General features: G+C 51.6%; 1 protein-coding gene across 6 annotated transcripts in view; it reads right to left on the minus strand.

The window, feature by feature from the left end:
- Positions 1-3,573: 3,573 nt before the first annotated feature.
- The window catches only part of SLC7A1 (solute carrier family 7 member 1), a 79,249-nt gene continuing 61,202 nt past the window's right edge, over positions 3,574-21,620 (minus strand). For all 6 annotated transcript variants that reach the window (XM_059378285.1, XM_059378286.1, XM_059378280.1 and 3 more), the window contains 8 exons: positions 17,954-18,075; positions 17,102-17,324; positions 15,971-16,110; positions 13,302-13,404; positions 11,313-11,530; positions 10,886-11,052; positions 10,109-10,217; positions 3,574-8,623 (listed from right to left, as the gene is read on the minus strand). In XM_059378285.1, coding sequence (XP_059234268.1) covers positions 8,520-8,623; positions 10,109-10,217; positions 10,886-11,052; positions 11,313-11,530; positions 13,302-13,404; positions 15,971-16,110; positions 17,102-17,324; positions 17,954-18,075 — 1,186 coding nt within the window. In that variant the 3' untranslated portion in view covers positions 3,574-8,519. The remainder of the gene's footprint in view (positions 8,624-10,108; positions 10,218-10,885; positions 11,053-11,312; positions 11,531-13,301; positions 13,405-15,970; positions 16,111-17,101; positions 17,325-17,953; positions 18,076-21,620) is intronic.

A 21,620-nucleotide genomic window follows, 5' to 3' on the forward strand; every position in this document is an offset into this window, starting at 1 on the left:
CTTCTGTGATATGCACTTGATGTACCTGTCAGCCTGGCCCTGTTGGACTCCAGGAAATTGAGGCTGGGATCCCAGGCAGGGAGAAGTTTGGCAGGCTACGTTCCCTTTCTGCGTGTGTCAGGGTCAGCTGATGGTCACCAAGAACCCCTCTCCCCAGACACAGCAGGTCCAGGGGCCCTGCAGCTGTCTTCCAGCAAAGACCCCCCAGCAGCCCTGCCCTGTACTAGGGAAAAGCTCAGAGGCTCTGCTTGGCAAGGCCATCTTCATGCGCTGGGGCATGTTCCCGCAGGAACAGGGCTGGAAAAGGACACAAAAGACTGAGGACGATCCCCTCACCACTGATTTCAAAATCAGACCTAAATAGATCTATGGTTCTGCCCCAAAGAGAGTATGATGTGTCCTAAAGCCTGTCAGTTTTATCTGGATCAACACAGATCTGTCTCTCCAGTGACAACGGCCACTGTCATGCAGTTCCTTATCATGAGCTCTTTCCCCAAGCCGAGGGGCTGGGGCCTGGTGTGGGGGGAGCACAGGACCCTGGGGGGCTCTTGAGTAGTTCCCCCAAATGCGGGCGGGACACCTCTTTCTACCCGAAAGCACTTGCCCTCACTCCTCCCCCGCCTCAGGTTGGCCAGCTGACCCTGCAGTGTCCACGTGGGCCTGGCCCTTCCTGGGGTTCCAAGGGAGACCCCCCGGGTTTTGCAGGCATGTGGGAGAAACAGGTACTCTACAGAGACCCCAGCAAGCCCGCCCTCCAGAACAGCTGCCGAACAAGGGACCCCATACAGGCGATAAATCATGTCAAGTCACTTCAGGATGTGACAGGACCACCGTGGTTTCCCTCTGAACCACCCACGCCTTCAGATGGTGGATGCTGACTACCTGTTGATTAACGATCTTAATCGTCATCAACCTATCAAACCTGGTCAACCTGTCCCAAACTGTTTCTTTTTTTCTTTCGGGGTGTCTTGTGCCTTCCACTTTTATAGCCATTACTTTTCACTGTCCTTCCCCCTACACACGAGGGAAACAAGGTGCCCAGCAGCACCTCCACTTCACCAAAGTGAAGTGACTCGCCCGCTGGCACATGTAGGAAAAGAGGTCAGCGCTGGCTTCCTCCTGCCTGTAGAAAGCTCCGGCCCCTCCCCTAGGTTACCTGCAGCAGGCAGAGGAGATCTTTGAAGACAGCTCACTCAGCGCCCTCCTCTGTGCCCGCCACCCCCGCAGGGGCGATATGGACTGGCGCATCAGGAGGGGAGTGGTGGAGGAGTTAAGTGTGGGTCGATACCTCAAAGCCGGACACTTGCCGCCTGCTATTGGAGTTGAGAGCTGTTCTCATGGCTGGTGCCCATGATGCAGCATCCGTATCCTGCTGTCAAGTGGCAACTCGGGGACCACACCCTGTCATCACGTCCATGGTCCTCAAGGGTCAGAGTGCTGCCCGTTGGAGAGTTTGGGCCCCCAGACTTAAAAAAAGAAAGCCACCACCAAAGGCTGGGAGCCTTTCCTGGGTGTTCATTCACTTAAATTGGCGAAATGTCTTTTAACTTCCTGAAACAAAAACAGGGCCACCCAAGGTGTCCTGAGCACCCCACCAAGCTCGGGTTCTCGCACTCAGCGGGGAGGGAAGATGCACTCAGGAGGGATGGGCTCCTTTGCCTCACTCACCACATCTCCCAGTTTCACCCGTGCCAGCACCGAGCGGGGATCAGATGGTGTGCAGCTCTGAGTTGGGACCAGCCTGCTGCATGGGACCAAGGGCCCCGCCCGGTGCTCTGTGCCTCCAGCCCAGGGTAGCAGGCCTGAGGCACCCACTCCCAGACCCCCGTACAGCTGCTGCTGTCCGCACAGTGTGTTCTTGTCTTAACTGCACCCAAATTAATGTAGTGGAGCCGTGCTGCCATCGGCCCTCCCCTGCCACACTGTAAAGCGCAGGCACTCAGTAACTTCGTCGTTTCAAGGAGCAACACCTCCAAGCATCCATGGGAAAGTCTAACCTGCAGGTATCTCTTCCCCAACTCAGTCCCGAGCCACGGGGATCCGGAGCTGACGGGTTGGCCAGAGCGCTGCCTTCATTAGCAACGGCGGCACCTGTTTTTATTCGCTGAGCCTTTACTCACATTGCATTTTATTCAACAGCAGCGTTTACGGCTCAGTGGGCAGCCAGAGTTTGGTAAAATTAAACTGTACCCTTTTGAAGAAGGGCGTACAGGGTTACCCACAGTTGGCGTCCCAACCCTCCCTGCCGGCTCTGTCTGGTTGTTTTCAAGGCTGGGCAGGAATACGCAGCCTAGTGAGGAGCTCGGGAGGATTCCTCCGGAGCTGCCGATGCCCAGCTGTTTTGAGGCAGCTTTTGACTCCCCAGAAGTGTTTCATAACCACACTTCCAGGGAAAGCTTGCTCCAGGTGGCTCCCCATCAGACCTCCCGCCTGGAATCCCCAGTCGGGGCTCAGGGCTCCCTAAGAGATGGCTGAGATGGGGCCGGGGGGCGGGGCTGCTCCTCGGGCTGCCCACCCCGCACTGGCCACTAGGTGGCGCTGCGACGCCGCGGGAACCGAGCTCCGGCTCGTGTTCTGGGAGGTGGGCTCTAGGTGCCTGGTGGCTCAGGAAGCCAGACGCTACCTGCCCGCGTGGCCACTCCCCGGGGCCGGGGACCCTGCGCTCGGCTCACCGGCGCCTGCAAGCTGTCGGCAGGACCTCTCACCGAGCGATCGCTTGCGGGGGTCCGCCTTCTGCCAGCCCGCGGCCCCGGCCACAGGGCACACTCTGGCTGCTGTGGAGCAGGGAGGCGGCACACAGTCCGAGCTTTGGGGCCTGGTGCCAAGCGGAGGATGGCGCTGGTGGGGGGCGGGGGTTGGCTTGCAGACTGATTCTCCTGTAAACCTGGTGTGAACCTGCCGCAGCTCCCCCTGCCCTGCTCTCCTAGGGCTCCGGGTGTCTGCTGAGAACACGCCCAGGTTGGGCCTTGCCTTCCGCTGGCAACCAACTTCTCCGTGTGGTCATTGAATCGCTGCCTGGTAGTGTCTGAGAGTTAAGACCCCTGGACAGAGTCGGCCTCCTGTCCAAGAAAAGGCTTCCTTCCCTGGGGGTGGAGGGGATGCGGGAGAGATGCAGCCCCAGGGACAGCTGCAACCCTCCCCCCACCCCATCCTCCTGCACAGACTGTGTGCAGCAGAGGACAGGGCAGGGCTGAGGTGTACGTGGTGCGAGGCGGCTGGCGCATGGGCACCCAAGGGCTTCGGTGGATGAGCGGCTTTATGCCCCTGGGGGGCAGCAATCTTGGTGCACAGACAGCCCCCCTCAAACCCAAGCCAGGTCTGGAAGGAGTGGGAGGTGGGGAGATGGCATGAGAGGATCCTAAACTGAGGGCTGGGGGATTCCCTGGTTGAGGGACTGGACTTTGGAATGAGCATTTGCACCAAATGCCCCAAGGCCAATGAAACATCACAACATCCGGCTGTGGAGAAACAGAGGATGCTAAAGAAGGGAAGGGCAGGATCTGGAACTCTCTGTGAGGCGCTGCCAAGCTTGGGGACCCTACCGGCGGTAGTCTTGAGATCACACTGTGCATGCCAAAGCCATAGAATTTATTAGAGTTGGCAGAAGCATGAGATACTGTACCACAAAATAATCTGATTTTACAACATATAGTAGGAAGTTGTCAACATACAGTGTTGTCAGCAAAAATGGGATACAGAGCAGAATTTCACATTTTTTTAAGGGGTGGACATGGACGCTTGTCCTTAAAATAAAAACAGGAGAGACCAGCAGAGACAGCCTGGTTTGCAGTGGGCATCAGATTCTAAATCTAGTATTACAATTATAAGAAACTATAAGAAAACTATTAGAAAAATAGAACATCAAACAAGCAAAAATATTATACAATTTACATAATAAGAAACACAATTCTTTTAATAATGGCTCCATGTTCAGTAGAAGAAAAAGTTTACTGGAGAAACCACAGCTCTGTGGGTTTGATAATAAACCAGCCCTCACTGGGATCATCATCCCGTGCTTTAGACCCATCGATGCTGGAAGGCACAACTTAAGCGGGAAACTTACTTTAAATATATATTACAACTTCTCAAATCGAAAATAAGTCCCAAGCTTTAAAAAGTTTGTCATCAAGAAACACAACATCGTATACCTTGTTAATTAATTAACAGTCAAAGCACATCTTCCCAGCCCTGCTTCCTGACCCTGCTCATACCCTGAGACCCTGAGAAGATCAATTGCTGGACTTCACAGCCAAGGTCTTGATCTCATGGGGGTTTTTAGGCCGGCAGTTCCACACACTTACAGGACCATCGGGGTCAGGGGAAGGGGGTTCCTTGATAACTGTGCCCTGAGGCCCTTGGCCGGTCAGTGTCCCACTCAAAAGAGCACTGCTGCTCCATGAAGCAACGGGCACAGAAAGACTGGATTATAGTGACGAATATCAAAGTCAGTTGACATTTTCTTCTTTTGCCATAAAAACCCATCAGGCATCATAACCATGATGATGAAATATGGAGTGTAGCTTCTTGCAGCACTGGATCAGTGAATCATTTCATTACCAAAAAAAGTCCATAGGAGTCTGACAAAATGTCTATCTCACTCCCTGAGGAGCCTTACATACAATACTCTCATTATGATGTCAAACATATATCTGAAGTTATACAGAACCACCATACATAGCATATATTTAGTTCTATCTGCCAAGAACTTTGTAACAGTTCCACACACAGGCACACAAATGTTGCACACCTATGGCCAGCAGAGTGCAGACAGGCCTGCAGACACACATCTCTGTCCATGCGAGAACACATCGGCGATGGGGCCTGGCACGAAGATTCCTCACTCCCATCTTGGTGATCATGGCTTTTGGGTGCTGACAGGACAATCAACTTTGATGAGATGTATACAAGTGAGACACGCAGATCAGAAGACGGTCCCTGCTCAGAGCTGGCAGGTGTCCTCTCCTGGTGATGGCCCCAAAATGCCCGAGTCCGTCTATACTCTGGCTGGGGCCGTTCCGAGGCATGTCCACACTCACCCAAGGAACCCACCCTTGGACCCTGGACTCACAGCCGTGGCTAGTGTTAGGCTAGAGACCATCCCGGGCAGACTGCAGAACTCACTCAGCTCTGAACACCCGCTGGGTGTTGCAAGGAAGGCATGCAGTTCAGTTCGTGCCCACTGCCATGGACGAAGCCCAACAAGCAAGGGCCAGAGGCCTCAGCCGGGGGCACACACAGGCTGTGCCAAAGGTACAGAACAGGGTGTGCCAGAGCCTCGAGAGCTGGGGGCAGCTGAAGCCCCCAGAGTGCACACACAGCAGGCAGGCAGCCTGTGATAGCCAAACCACAGCACACAGGACCAGGAGGCCGATCTCTTAAGTGAGATGACTCAGTGGAACCGAACCACAGGTTGGGGAACTGGAGAGGGAGAGGTTCTGACAACAGTATTGATTTAGAGTCTTTCCAAAACACCCTAGGAAAAATGGCCCTATCTACTCTTACAGGTTTGGAAAAACAAATCAGGCCCCAAGTTGGGTGGAAGGGGTGTGAGCTGGTGGGGTGGGGTGAGGGGAATGCAAAGGCCCTATCTCCTGCCCAAGGCCCCCTCCAGGAAGCAGGCTCAGCCTCACTGGCCCACAGGGTCTGACTGCTTCCCTGGAGACCCCTCACACTCCTCAATCATCAGCAGAGGTCCTGAGGCCCTGCTGTTGGCTTCTCTGTGAGTCTTCATGGGGTCACAAAAACAGAAGGGCAGAGGGCACTTCGGGAGGCAGGAAGGGGTACTTGTTTGACACAAATGGGTCTTACCAATATGGCTTTTTGCAACTGGGTCACAGATAAAAGCAGACACAACATTTCCAAAGGGCATGTCTCTAGAAGTGTGGAATTTCTGATGGTATAGAAAATACTGGCCAAGCCATGAAACTGATAATCATATTCTCGCTTGGGGGGTAGGGAGGCCAATTGTTGGGCATTTCTGGTGGTTATTTCTTGCCTGTGTGTGTGCATGCCCCGGCGCGTGTATGTGTTTATTTCTGGGGAAGGAATGAAGGATGGGATGGGAAAAAGCCTAACAGCGCTGGGGAGACTGACCCCAAACATCATTCCTTACATTACCACCCTCATACACAGAAGAAAAAACCCCTGGCAACTGAATGGAAATTAGTCTCCATAAAAGCACAGTGACCATGACAACTATTTCTCTGCGGGACCTTCAGGTGTCCTTTTCCGAGGCTTCTGGAGGCACTTCCCACTTTGGGGTGAGGAAGGAGGACCCTCCCACTCCAGGAGCTTCGCATTCCGTGGGATGGCATCAGCGAACACATCTTGTCAGTCGGCAGAAGGAGACACGTTGCCAGCTGAAATGTCATCTGTATACAGTCTATTGCCTGCTGTCTTGCACAGAAATTTCAGCCAGAAAAAGATATTAAGGTAAAAAAAATTTTTTTTTCTCTCTCTCCCCTACACTTTTCTCAGATATTACCTTTCCCTCAAGTTCTCTTTGCCTATGTGGGAAAGTAACAGACAAATCAAGCCAACAAATAGCTAACAAATTCTAAGAAGACAGCAGACAACCAAAACCCCATGAAATAAGTTAATATTTATCAAAATATTATACAGCACCAATCTACATAAATTTAAATACCTTTCTTTGGAAACCCATGCTCTGAGCCCTTATGCTCCTCCCTCTATAACATTCACAAATGATATTTAGAATAAAGCTTCCAGGCAGGTGATCAGGGCCTGGGGCAGAGGCCAAGCTCTTGGCCACCGGCCCACCAGCCCTCCACTGACCGACCCTGCCATTTGGCTGGCCCACAAATTCTTGCAATTCTCTCCGAACCTACTGAGGGAGATCAGACAAGTGCCGTCAATTTACCAGGCTTATTTCTACCAGATTTGTGTCCAAGGTCGGACAAGAGGGAAGAAGTGGGAGTCTGAGCTGCAAAGCAGCATTTACATTTTCTAGGGTGTCCACATGCCTTCCTCCCTCCCCTCCAGTTCACGTGAGGCCCTTCTGTCTCCCAAGTCACGTTCTCATGGGAAGGAAGACTGCGTCAGTGTTCTCGTTTCCTTGGGCTCCTCTCCGCAGAGTGGGTGAGAGTGTGGGGTGCTGCAGGGTCCGAGGAGGGAGCACGGAGCATGGAGCTGCAGGGACCCAAGCCGGCTCTGGGACTGACAGAGGCAGGGGGTCCAGGGCCAGGTTACGATCCAGATACAAATCCACAACGCTTGGACAGCAGTATGACCCCCACATTCTCACGCGCAGACCCCACGCTTGCAACAACACACCAAGGAAATATTTGGTCATTTTCCAAGTTAACACGAAGTGCCAACTTAATTTGGAGTGATTCGCAGATGCTAACAGAGGACTCGGTTTGATTCTATCTAAGGAGGGGCCAAACAGATCCTGTTGGGACCAGAAGCAGCGAGCGGGGCCGGCCACTGTCACCTCAGAATGAGTGGACACCTGCCTTGAGAACCTTACAAGACTCGAAATGCTAACCCACAAGCATCAGAGGGCAGGATTTAGTGATTGGCAAAGACCCACAGAATACAGCGTTCTAAGCTCTACTAATCTAAGGCCAGTCCCACAGGAATGCAGTGCCACACTCCAGTTGCTTGGGACACACAACTGTTGGCGCGAGATACCAGAAGCAGCCAGAACCAGCCTGGGGCCTGGAGCGAGAGAGTGCGGCTGGGGGAGGTCCCCACACTTGGGCACCAGGAGAGGCGGCCCTGCCTTGGTCCTGCTGCCGCGTCCCCACAGCGGCGCTCCCTTCCTCCTGGTCAGTGACGGAAACGCCTGCCCTCAGCACCACTGGAGTGTGCGGGGCTGTCCGGTGTAGCAGCAAAACCCCTGACTGGAAGGGGAAGGAGGAGAGAGCTTACAGTCCTCACAGCCTCTTCTGGAAGCAACGCAGGGAACAGGAATGGGAGAAGGAAACCAGTCTTGCTTTTCCTTTTTAAGGTAAACTGCTGTCCTTTGGCTCCAGGGGCAAGACTTCTGGGGACGTATGTTTTGGAGTACTCACCTTGCCTCTGCAGCCGGCCTTGGGGGCCACCTGGGGAGATGGCTATGGAGAGTCTGGAGTGTGCACATGTTTAATACCAGAATGGTCCCCAGGGAGGGAGGCCCGGATTCCCAAGGAGACGAGAAACAGTGACTTCCATTCTGCCTGAGCACACAGCAGCATGCACACGGAGATGGAGAGGACGGGGCCGCTTTCCATGTTCAGAGGGGTGTTAGGAGCCGCGGTGGCTAGCTGTGGCCAAGCGGCCCCTGCTGGGGAGCTGTCCGAGATGACGGGCCCTTGTGCACCTGCTGCGGAGCGAGTCTAAGCAGGACACACGGGCTGTGGGCTAAGGCTGCGTTTCAGGTAGCTGCAGCGTCTGCTGCACTGGGGCTGTGTAGATGTGGGTGGGTCCTGATGCACTGGTGGACAGAGTGAGGTGCTCCCAGGACCTCTGCGGGCATCCCTCGGGGTTGTGGTCACCTCTGAGGGAGGGGCTGCATGTCACTTGCAATGGTCCAAATTGCCGTCAGGAGTCCTTGCTTGGTCAGCGGCTAGGGAAGCCTCCTCGCTGTGCCACAAACCATAACCAAAATAGATGATGAAGCCTGCAGGCCGAGAGCAGAGCGCGCATGTGAACACAGCTGGTGAAGGAGCCCACCCAGGAAAGCCTCTCCACGCTGCCTGTCCTGGGCCCGAACCCAGCACAAGCAGCCCCCACGGGCAAACTTTCTGCCCTCGGAGAAATGACACAACTTTGACTAACATCTGCAAAAGCAGCTCTCCCACCTCTACATGCAGCAAGGGCACATGCCCTTCTGGAGAGCCTCACACTGGGCTGGATCCTGAGCAGGGGGAGCAGCTAGGCTAGGGGCCCCGGGACGAGTGCTGATCCCGCAGCTTCATCTGCTCACCACCCAGCTTGTGCCCTGGAGCTACTGATGGGCCCGTGCTGCTCCCTGCCAGGGTGGGATTTCCAACGGGCATCACGGCTCCCCAAGCTGTTCGCACGGCCTCCGGAAGCCCACTGTCTCTGTTTTCTCTACTTATGTGGCTGTCAGATAGGAGGCGGCATTCAAGTCGCCTGCAAGCGTGTGTAACACAGGAGTTCAGTCTGTTCTGATGTCCAGGACTCCAGAGGTCCCTCGGTGGGGCCCAGAGATCTGAGCTTCTAACCATCCGCTCAAGCACTACCGTCGTCTGGCCCTGAGGCAACCTTCATGCCAGAGGGCAGGCCTCAAAGCCCTGGAACTAAGCTAACGGCTTGGAGCCCAAGACTCATGTCTAGTACGCTTAAAACAGGGGTCGTCCGCCGTCGCAGGGGAATGTGTGCCTCACCCTGCGGTGTGGAGGAATGTGTGCCGATCACACACGACTGCACACACTGACCAGCTCTCCCACAGGAAGGCTCTACAGGGGACGTCTGTCCAACCAGCTGCAAGCCACACTTTGCAGACAATGTGAGGCCTGCAGAGAAGGATCTCCAGGCGGCAGCTATCTGCCCCCCAAGCGTGGTGACCCAGGGCGGAGGCTTTGGCAGAAACAAAGTCCTGGCGTTATAGCTCTTGTCACCAACACTGAGGGTGAGAGGAAACTCCTTGGTCACCAGCACTGAGGAAGGAGCCTGAGTCCATTTCCTGCAGTTCCTGGGTTGGATACCCAGGTAGGGGGTAGGCCACGGGCGACCTACAACAGGGCCAGCACCCAAACGGTGACCCCAAATCTCCCACATGGGCCAGTGGGCAGGGGCTTGCTGGGCTGGGGAGGGTCATGGTCCAGGGAGATAGACTGGTGCTTTGTCAACAGTAGACCATTGCCTTGTTCTTGTTACCTTCAACTCTTGCCATGACATAACTAGCTCAGGCAAGAGCAATTAAAATGAAAAGTATCTGAAAGGGAGGGGAGACCCTCACTGAGGGAAAACCCCTGACTACATGTGTTTTCATTATGCTTTGAGATTGGAAATGAGAGAGGCTCAGTGACAAGAGGCACAAGTTGTAGAAAAGACAAATGACCAGCGTAGACAGGTTCGGGGCCTGGGGCAGAGGGGCCTCCGAGAGAGGCCATCACAGTAAAACCCTGACCTCACATACCTATCAGCATCCACACTGCAAACCGGACCCACGTGCCTTGGTCCAGCTGCATCATCAGATAGACGTTCACAAAGATGCTCAGGACGGGAAGTAGCGGCAGGAAGGGCACCTGCAAAGAAGAGTGGGGTGAGGGGGGTGCATTGTCAAGTCTGTAGGGGGTGGAGTGCAGGGGGTGTTGCCTTTGAGTCATTTAGCAAAAATGCCCTAAGAAAAGCCCCTACCCCTGAAACAGATGGACTGCGCTCTTTATATGGGGAAGAGAAGGTGAGTGCACCCCAACCCACACACATATGCACAGCCGCACCCCTGCACCGGCAAACTCTAATAGGTGGGGGTTTGGTTCTAGGCTACCAAGTGCCAATGTGGACTCTACTCTAATTTTCCCCTCTTGCTAATCTCCTGTTTAAGAAGGGGCTAGAAGAGGGACTTCTCCTTATCTCCAACACTGAACTACTTCATTACTTGTGTAAGCTAAAATGCAGACACCTTGGTCACCTCCAAGGCTTAGTAATGCGATGCGCCAGCCACATACGTTAGATGGACACATGTGAGCTACCCCAGCAGTGAGCTGCGTCACTGACACCTAAGAGCTACAGCAGGGAGGGGTGCCTTCTTCCAGGGTCGGGTCCCCACCCGTTGTCCCTGAGGCTGGCCAGCCAGCCCCTCTGCTCCACACAGCCTGGCCTGGCAGAGCTCACGCAGGGCGCAGAAGGCCTGGGATCTGGGGCACCTACCACAGAGCCTACCAGGAGGTTCCCTGCGGGCAGAGCTGCTCACCTTAAATGAAAGCTTGGTCTTGCTCTCAGGCTGCCTCCAGATGATGATGGTAACCAGGGAGCAGAGGAGGACAGATCCAGCAAGCACAAAGATGGCCCACAACTCCGCTTTTGTCAGAGCCTCCTTTCCGAGCACGGCAACAATGCAGAAGGTGAGGATAAGAATTGCTAAGAAGGAGGGAGAGAGGGGTGCAATTCAATCTTTTTTCAGATCCCCACAGATAGCCCCAAAACCCACGGAGAGGGAGGCTCCATTTCTGCAGCCACCAATTACGGTAAGGGCAGAGCAGCTGACATCACAGTCCAGGAGCAAGACAGATGCTTATCTCTATCCCTTCCAGCACTTGCCTCCACCACCCGGGACAAGAAACCCTGCAATACCAACAAGCAGGACCCCAAACACCTTACAGGGAAGGGCAGGCTCTTACCTATGAGGCTGGTTGAAATGTTCACAATTAGCCCGGAGAATTTGCAAGGCTCCATATTTTTGGGTGAGAGTATGTTTTTCAAAGAAAACCGTTCTGCTTCTGGTAAAAAGCCTGTCTGGGAATCACTGGTGCTCACCAATTCATTCTGGTCCACTTGATCGAGCTCATCGGTAGTTCTGGCCATCTGGTATACCATGTTAGGTTGCTCTGGCTGATACCTGTAAAGAAAGGTATTGTGTGACCATCAAAATGTGCTTTCATTGGGCAAAAGGATACATATTGACTCAAGTTCTTAGTAAGCTTTCAAAGGTAAATTGCCCAGGACACAAGGCATAAAATGGGAAGAAGATGGTCAGAACGATGCATTCTCTGGCAAAGTAGATACAGAGGAGGAGACCTGAGTCCTCGGCTTCTTTCTGTTTCTGCTTCTGGGCAATACCCTCCTCCTTGGGGTCTCAATTTGAGGCAACTTGACCTTCCCCATGAACTAGCCCAAAGGAATATCCTGAGATGGTTTCCCTTGCTCTGAGTAATAGTACTGGCCCTTGGATGCTTATAATATTTGGCCACTTCCAACAAAACTACAGCTGAAGGGAGCTAAAAGTACAAACAGAAATAGGAAGCTGTGACATTAGGATCCTGTTTGGTGCCAAGAGCCAGAGAAATGTGTCGGCAAGCTGATGGATTTGAGAAATTCTCTTTGTGAGACTTAATTGCATCAATTTATTTTTAAAACTCCAAATGGCTTAGAATAAACAACTTTACAGAGCTGGCCGAAAGACTGGGCCTGTGGCATGATTTCCAAGACATAAGCTTCCTGCAAGTAAAGCATTCATTTTAAACGAGGCTCCTTATCTTCCCACCCAAAATGAACAGAGCTCCAATCTTTTCTACCAGCGACGAAAACCAGAGTGCTTTCTGAATTATTTTGCATCTAATCTAAGTGTGAGCATAAAGATATTTAACCATTTTTTACTGATTCACTTATGTCAACACCATTTGGTCAAATGAGAGTGTAAGGAGAACCTCAGAGAAGACTCCAGGGCTGAGCCCTCAGGACGGAATAAACGGTCACAGAACTAGCAAACTAGTTTTAGCCAATGCTACACGGCCACGGCTGAGGTTCAGCCCGTTTTACACAGAGTAGGTGCTAAGCATTCCTGAAATGGGACAAATGGAGTAAATGCCCTTGCCAGTATAAATGCCCGAAAGGAAGTAATGAGGCTTTGCCCAGGTGACCAACACTGAGTCTCCAGGACTCCATATTCTCATGATAAATGTTCCCTTGAGCCTTTCCTGGTAGTGAGGAAGCAGAACCCTGTCCTTTCAGAGCGAAGGACAGCTGGAGCCCAGGGCTGTGCCTGGGAAGGGGGTACACCGAGGGAGCTGAGAACACAGGGCACCACTCCTGGGCCCTGAACTGCTTTACCTCGGCCATCCAGGGGCTGGCCCAGCGTCCACAAAGCTGACACGGCCAGAGCCTGGGAAGTCTTGCTCAACATTCACCTCGGCCACTCAGTGCCATGTACTGGGACTGACTTCTCTTGGGGCAGCTTGCGGTGTTGCTATAGGACAGCACTGCCCTAAGAATCATACAAGGATTCTCCCAATTCCCACCAGGATTAGTCCCCAGTACCCTCCAAGCTAAGACCCTGGACCAAACTGAAATCATTACCCTAAGCCTTCAAAAATTCTGTTCCCTGGACCAGGCCCAACAGTTAGGCTGAGAAGCTGTCACCTCCCTCCTCCTAACATCCCGCCAGAAAAATGAGGGCACGTGATAGTGAAAGGTGAGCCCCCTGACTCTTTTCAATGATGTTTTCTGTGACTAGACTCTCAACCACCAAATCCCACACTCTCTAGGGCAATTCCCAAAGGAACTAACAAGAACCTGAAATTACACCTTATAAACCATTAACCTGAACTTTCAAAAGGCTAACAGGGTACATCTTCACTATCTATCATGGAATCCGGAAAAGCCATACATACCGTAAGACCAACACACAGGCAGCCACCAAAGAGTAAGCCAGGAGAGTGCCAATCGACATGAGGTCCACCAAGTCCTTCAGGTCAAAGAGAAAGGCCATCACAGCTGAGGAGGAGACAAGCATCAGGATCCACAGATGGCCCACAATCACAGCCAGAACCACCACCCACCCACGATCCAGGGTATACAGGGGGAGCTGCTTTTACTTGCTTCCTCACCCCAGCCCTTTCCATGGAAAGACACTGTGACGACATTGCTTAAAGAGAAGAAATGCTCAGGATTAAATCACATTAACGGTCCTCAGCAGATAGTAACAATAATTAACATTTATATGAAGAGCACTTCCATGAACAGGACCTTTCTTGATCGTCATGGCAACTCTGCAAGCTATCACTACACTATGATAGAGAAACTGAAGTCAGACATGTTGGAAGACTTATTGAAGGTCACACAGCTAGGAAGTGGAAAAGTCAGGATCTCAACTAGGTTCTTGTGGCGGAGCCCAGTGCATCTTTCTCTGCACTGTACAGACTCATAGACAGTTACATGTTATCTATCCATCTGCCCACAAACCATCCACCCGTCATCCATGGATCAATCCATCCTCTGTCCATCCATCACCTATCACCCATCCATCCATTCGGCCATCACCTACCCATTCATTCATCATCCATCTGGCACACACTGAGAATACGCTGGTCAGCGCACCCCAGCAAAGATGTACACCATCAAAGTGGGCAGACCAGAGAGTCTCCAGCTTCCCCGAGTATATCATCCAACACAGGCATCAGTAGGCAACAGTGATGAGCAGGTGGATGAGGTCAAGTCCAGTGCTCTGGGAGGATCCACAGGGGCTCCTAACCCAGACAGCTGAGTATGGAAAGCAGTGCTATCTCCAAACAATACTGGTACCTCTACCATGACCCCATTTATAAAAATCTACAACATGCATGCTTATTTGAAAATCTTTTGTAATTTTTGTGAGAGTCTATCTCTCTATTTATATGGGTACACTTGTCTGGTTTCCCATTTAAACAACTTGGATAGATCTACTTTGGGGTATTTTCAAATCATAGGCAATCAACACAAGTTAAAACAGAAACACAAAACCATTCCTTTTCCACAAATATTTCTCAAGCCCCTACGGACTACTCCAACTAAAACAAATTTACATTGAGGGTAGATAACAGGATCAAAGAGCAATGCCGGGCCTTCTGGATAGTCAGAACAGTGTCCAGCTGTGCAGGCTGCAGATGCCTATGTCCCCACCCACAAAGAAACTCCAGCCAGACTTTTTCCATGTGGGGTGATTTCAGAAAACCAAATACCCATTGACCACTCCTGCCAAATGAAAAGAAAGAGTAAATCCTGGTTTGGTGAATGCACGTACTTTATAGTCACTTTAAAGATTATAGTTTGAGCTCCTCTGATCAGCACAGGAAGGGAATTAAAGTCCAGTCTTTAATATGATCAAATTACATGTAAATCCTGAAAGAATATTAACTAGTTCCCGTTCTTCATCTCTTAAATATATTGGTCATATTCTGACATGTGGTGTCCCTTAACCTGAACATTGAGATCGTGGTCAAGAATGTACAATTACACAACAAATTTGTTAAATAATGAAAAACTAGCTTTCTTTCGTTATGTGACATTAATTCACAATACTAAACACACTTTGATAAAGGGGTAGATACTATTAACAACAATCCATTCATTTAAGATGGTCAAATGTCTTACCAGTGGCTATTTGACTAGTCCCTGCGGTACAGAGGGTGAACTGGTATCATATGTCCTAATATCCCAAAAAGACCGTGGAAGGAGCCAGCCACTTTGGCATAAAAACCAATCAGGAACTGAAAGCCAGGTCTCCTGGGTGTGGGTATACCCCCTCACTTAACCTCTCTGTACAACAGGCTGGATTATGGCTGTCTCTTGGGGCTGGGAGAAGCAATTATTGGGGGAGAAAATATAGAAAACCAATAGCACAGTCCTTCGATGCTCCCCTTTTCTTAATCAGGGGCCCCTGGAATATCGCAGAGCCCCAAGGTTCTTTGTGTATGGATTTCAGCTGTCAAAACCATCCTCTTGGGGGGGAACCTGATACTTGATAAGATAAATCTTCTCTAAGCCTGCCATTATAAACTTATAGCAATCGGCCTCCCCCGCAACACCCCCGATATCTCCTGGAGAACAGGTAGCACATTACCTAAAACACTGATCTTAAGGGCTTCTCATTACCGTGAGGATCCACAGGCTAAGAGACACAGAGAATGAACTTCCAGTACTAACTAAACAGTCTTCCAGCTTGTTACCATGCAAGAAGGTGTCATCCCACCAAAGTCTACTGAGGAACATTCAGAAAATGGGAAACACAAGTGGCTCTGTAGGGATAGTGGGTGTTCTAAGCTCTGTCCAATGAGAGGATAATCATAATAAAAGGATTCAAACATTTTTGAGAATTCCATCACATCCTCTGTAAAACTGGCCTCTGCTTTTAGTCAAAAGGGTGGCTATCTTACAGGAAATCAGGTTCCAAGGGTGAAAACCAAAAGTTAAGAAGACCAGCTCTAACTTCTCACAGACCAGCACAATTCAAGGTATTTCCCTAGGGACCAGCAGTAACTCCACTGTTAAAATACTGGCAGGTGGGATTAGTTCCAGTTCTTACCAGCAATGGCACCTGAGGTCAACGTGGCAATTATTGGTGTTTTGGTCCTATCGTTGATTTTGGCCAAAAATTTAAATAGCAGTCCATCTTCAGCCATGGCATAGATGACTCGAGGCATGGGAAACATGGAACCTAAAAGACTGCACGGGAGGGAAAGGCAAAAAGCACATGTAACACTATCCCATCAGGAAGAGAGGCCTCCTAACATGATCACTACGTGGTAGACCATGCTGCCCTGAACTCCTCACCGAGAAATGCCACCCTCCAAACTAGGGGAAGCCCATGACTGGCAGACAAAATTCATCGCATCAACCCCAGAAAAAGCACTTACTGTATGTGCTCAGTGAAAGAACAGCTTAACCTAACAAACATGCATGGGATCTTCTTCATAGTTCTTAGGAAAAGGAAATTTTGTATTTATTCCCACAGTATTTCTAGCTGAATCAAACAGAATATAAAAGCCTCACTGGGCTCATGAGGATTTCTCTGTGGTAAATCAACGATTAGCAAACGTTTCCTGTATGTACAGGCTAATAGCAAACATCAGGGGCAAAATGTTTCTTATTCAAAGCCACTTTATCTTGGCTGTCTGGGGGGCTCAGTCAGCTAAGCGTCTGCCTTCGCTCAGGTCAGGATCCCAGGGTCCTGGGATTGAGCCCTGATTCGGGCTCCCCGCTCAGTGGGGAGACTGCTTCTCCTTCTCCTTCTGCCCCTCCCGCTCTGCTTGTGCTTTCTCACTCTTAGTCCCTCTCTCAAATAAATAAATAAAATCTTAAAAAAAAAAAAAGACATTAATTCCCTTTTTTAAGGCAGCCTCCGCTTTATGATAAAACTAAGGGCCAAAATACAGTGTTCAAAGAGGTGGCCTGCTGTAGGGGCCAAGGCTGGGGACAGCAAGCCAGACCCTTGCTGAGTAGATGTCAGAAAGTAGGCCTCAGAGTCTTCAGGGTGAAAATACCAAGAACAACTTGCGGGATGGTTGCTAACAGCAGGAGGAGAAACCACCTCATCAGGGTTGGGGTGCTGGCTCTTTGGGGGAAAAAAGCGAGATTAGCGGCATGCCTGTGTGTCAGGCCGCACACAGCCCACCACCTCTCACCCTCCCGAGAGCCTCACCGCCGAAGGCCTCACCTGGTGGAAAGAGCGCAGAGTGAGCCGACGGCCACCGCGTACTTGGCACCTTCCCAGCCCACATACTTGAAGGCGTCGGGCAAGGGACTGTCCTTGTCCAGGCAGAAGTATGGCATCATGAGTGTAAGGGCAGCCGACACCCCGAAGTAAGCGATGAAGCAAATGAGGAGGGACGCGACAATCCCCACGGGGATCGCCTTCTGAGGGTTCTTGACCTCTTCACCTAGAAGCAGCAAGGAATCGGGCCCAGGAGGGCAAGACAGTAAGGGGCAACCCCCCAGCCCCACAAGATGCCCGCGCCACCCACGAATGACACCCCTGACGTGCTCAGCCCCATGGGAACCGGGGTCTTCGAGCTTCTGGGAACCATGGGTGGCCCTCCGCGCATGGATCAGAGGACCCATAGTGCCCAGGGAGGGTGTTCTCGGCCTCTAGGCCCCGGTTCAGCCAAGGAAAAAAGACTTGTTTCCTTTGGCAGAGAAAATTCAGGAGGCCCGACTGAGCCCGGCCTATTCAATCACCCGGATAACAATATTTTTAATGGCCTCGTTTCTCCCTGATGACGCCCAGATATGAAATCGGGCTGAGCGACGCTGTCATTATCCTGTCCTAGCAGCACACCAGTTAGTCACGTTTGTGATGCAGGCTTTCCTGCCAGGCACTGCCACTTGGGGAAGTGATAAAAGGGGGGGAAAGATTAGCAGGAAGCTACAGATCTACACGTTACTCACGTGTGAAAGAGCAGCAGCCGGCATTGCCCCACAGGAAGGAAAACAGCACCCCTGGGCAAAATTAGCCCAGCCTGTCTGACGAGGGAGGAGGACCCGTCCAGCGGGCAGGGAGGAGCCGTACCTGTTGTGGCGATGCAGTCAAAGCCCACGAAGGCATAGAAGCACGTCGCTGCCCCAGACAGGACACCGGAGAATCCAAAGGGCATGAATCCACCAGCGCCAAGTGTCCCTTGTTTTGTGTCACTAGGGAAAAAGAGCCAAAGATCATAACACCCACTTCACAGTCCTGAAGAAAAGCTGTTCCCAACAGTAGTGTGTCCCCTCCACCCCTGGCCACTGCTGGCCTGGGGCCCTCCAGACGCCTAGTAAATGATCCCCGAGGCAGCTGTCCCTAGACCCCGCGGGCCACAGGCCTCCCTCCTTTACATAGCCCAGAGCCACAAGGGCACCCACTGAACTCTTTCCAGAAGTATCCCTGAATATTGGCTTTGGGGACAGGGGAGAAACTGTGACACAGGGTGTCCAACAGGAAAGAGGGAAGAAACCAGCAAGTGAGGCCTCTCTCCCAGGACTGTCAAATGAAGAGCTGCCAAATGGGTGTGTGGCCCCCACCCCAGGAACACAATGCAAAAAGTCTCCGATATTTACCAGTAACTGCAGTCTCAAACATTTTCAGAGACACTGCAGTGAAGGAAAGTGAATGGTTCCTGCCCACAAGCACTCACATGCACACGGTAAACAGGGATGTCTACATGGGTGGGGACTAGAGCTCAGTATGGCAAGGGCACATGGATGGGGCTCAGGACACAATTGCTGAAGTAATGAATATACGGCCATATACAGGTTGTCAGCCCCAGAAATCCTTTACAGTTCAGAAAATAGTTCCAGCGAAGTGGAACCTTGACTTGAAACAGTGTGCCCCATGCCGAGAAGAGCCACATGAGCTCGCGGCCTGCCACCACTCACACTCTGGATGGCCACTCCAGGCCCTGCCCATCACGAAGTGGCTCTAAGCCGTGTACACCCTGGTCCGCTGCCACCACCTGAAAAACAGCCCAATTCCCAGCCCCAGGAAGGATGGCCTGGCTCCTCCCTCACCAGCCATGCCTTTGGCTGGCCACAGGGCTGCAGGCGTCCTGTCGCAGTTTCCAGAGAATGGTCACCACCTTCCCATCGCCTCTCCTAACTCAGCAGGCTGATGACAGCCCAGCTCTGCAGGGCAACCTGCCCCAGACCACCTGGCTTCCTAACATTAGAAGAGCCATACAGAATATTCTAGTCCTATAAACAGATGTCAATTGGGTTAGCAACTCATTGGCCCAATTTGCTTTCAGAGGGATTCATCAACTGACTAATAAAACAGACAGCCACTTTGGTCCCAATTATTGTGTAATGGGGATTGAGCCCTTGTACTGATTTCTAGAGGATCCTTGATTTCACAATCTGGAAGTCAGAGCATGAGTAAGGTCCTCAATCTGGGACTCATGGCAGTTCAGTAAGTAGCAACGTGAGGGAAACCCCAAGAAACCCACAAGTGAGAGATGTAGGAAAAACTGTTGCCAGACTCAAAGGGAAGTCACCCCCACCCAAAATACAAAAATGGAGGCCCAGGACAAGTAAGTCGGCAAGGCACAGGACGTGCCCACCACATCCATAAATCACAAAGAACACAGAATGCCCTGGTGAGCTGACTCCTATAATAAAATGTTTGAGGCCAAAGCCTAAAACAAAACAGTTGACAGTCAAATAGCTCAGGAAAGGGGGACTCTTAATCAGAGGGGCTCCTGGCAGACCCTTTCAACTTCTGACCCCAACTAGAACATGGGAACGTCTTTGCCAAGACCTGGAATTGGGCCCAGCTCCCCTGTGCCTGCCGGGACAGACAGACAGACAGACAGGTACGGAAACCCTCTGGATGCCCTCCTGCCACCACAAGCCCTCTAACACCAAGAGCTACGGAACAGCCGCGAAGAATAAATGAGTGTCAGGACTGCTGTTACACACGTCCAACCCCAAAAAGAGGCCCTGAGAGAGACGACCAGGGCTGGAACATGCCTCTGTCGTGCAGCCGGGGGAAGCAGGAGTAACGGTGAAAGCACGGAGTTATGGAGAGCTGGAACAAGACAAGGGCATCCTTCCCGGCTCCTCAGAGAGAGATGAGGGAAGGAATCCCATGGAAGGGGAGCCACAGGGAAAGGGCTGTTCCTATGTAAGCTCCCGCAGCCACCAGCCGTGAAACCAGCTGTGGGTGCTCCTCCAGATCCTCCATCGCCCCGTGGTGCTCAGACTCCACGCACCACAACAAAGGACACAGTCCCCGTACAAAAGCCCTGTGGAATGTGCTAGTAAGGCAAACATGCAAGGTGCAGAAGAGTGGAGACAGAATGTTACTTTTTATGTAAGAAGAGAGGGACTATACACATAAATTATGTATGAAAGTTATATACATAATATACAAAATAAATAGAAATACATACTTGTAGTTGCTTGTATTTATACAAATAAAAGCTGGAAGCTTACACACAGAAATGATAAAAATGACTACCCATGGCAGGGTGGGAGATGAGGCAGATGAAGAAAGGAATGGGAACAGAAATTCTCGAAACAAACCTTTTCATAACATCATGACAAATGAACCAGGAGAAAACATTACCTACTCAAAAAATTAAATTCGATGTTTAACTTGGGTATTCTGCTCCCGGGACAGCGGCTCGCTATGAAATAGTCACACAACCTGTTCTACATGGCCTCAAACCAAAGCATTTACAAATGTTTTGTGAAGGCTCTTTATGTGAATCTGTCATCGATGTGCTCTCCGCGTGTGGGGGCTGTGCCCAGTCAGCATCTAGCCACCAACACACGAAGACCCGGGGAAGCAAGCTCTCAGGGGCTGCCGTGGCCCACACCTGGCCAACATCAGCTGGCAGAGCAGGTTAAAGCCAGACCTCAGCCCGGTGCCCCGACTCCTGCAGCTGGGCTGCCCAGCTCTTCCGCCTGCCACCCAGCCAGTCACCCAGGATAGCAAAGAGGGGAACTGGCACAGGAAAGAAAAGCTGTCTTGTGGCCACCACATCTGCGAGCCTGGGGTGAGGTCTTGACAGGCAGCCTCCATGGTGTGGATGCGGGAGGTCCTCTCCCCCGCGTGGCCTTTTCCCACAGCATCCGTGGAAAGCATCCTGCGCTAAGATTCTGTTCTTCTGACTTCCATCTGCCACCCTGACATATACTGCTAGTTGTTCCCAAAAGCCATACCCCCTTCTTCCTCACAGTAATAGAACTTAATTATTTTAGCTAGACACAGGAACACTAAGAATAAAGACAGTGTGTTTCTCCGACTCCAGCTGCGAGCTGTGGCCCCTTGATTTGAGCAGACATGAGATACGCATCTCCTGAGAAACATCAGGGAAATGAAGTGGAGAGGGAGGCTGCTCCTCTCCTTTTCTCATTTCCTTCCTGCTGCTGGGCGCCATCTTGGACCCTGGAGTGACGCTGGGAATGTGGGCCATGGACAGAGCCATCAGACGGAAGAACTGGATTTCCGGCCCACCGAAGCCATACGCTGGACTGACCACCTGCAGATGTTGACTTAAGAGAACGAAACCTTTATCTCGTGGAAGCCAATGTTATTTTTGGGTTTCCATCCTCCCTGACAAGAAACCATATGCAACATAACTACGGTTCCAAGTCGTGCTGTGGCTTTACACTTTGCTACACTTGTGGTCCATCTGTAGGACTCTGGCTAAGAAAGCCAGAAGTAGCAGGAGACGAAGGCGGCAAGGAACCCACCA

Source organism: Mustela nigripes, chromosome 15 (assembly GCF_022355385.1).
Source record: "Mustela nigripes isolate SB6536 chromosome 15, MUSNIG.SB6536, whole genome shotgun sequence".
Taxonomy (NCBI): Eukaryota; Metazoa; Chordata; class Mammalia; order Carnivora; family Mustelidae; genus Mustela; species Mustela nigripes.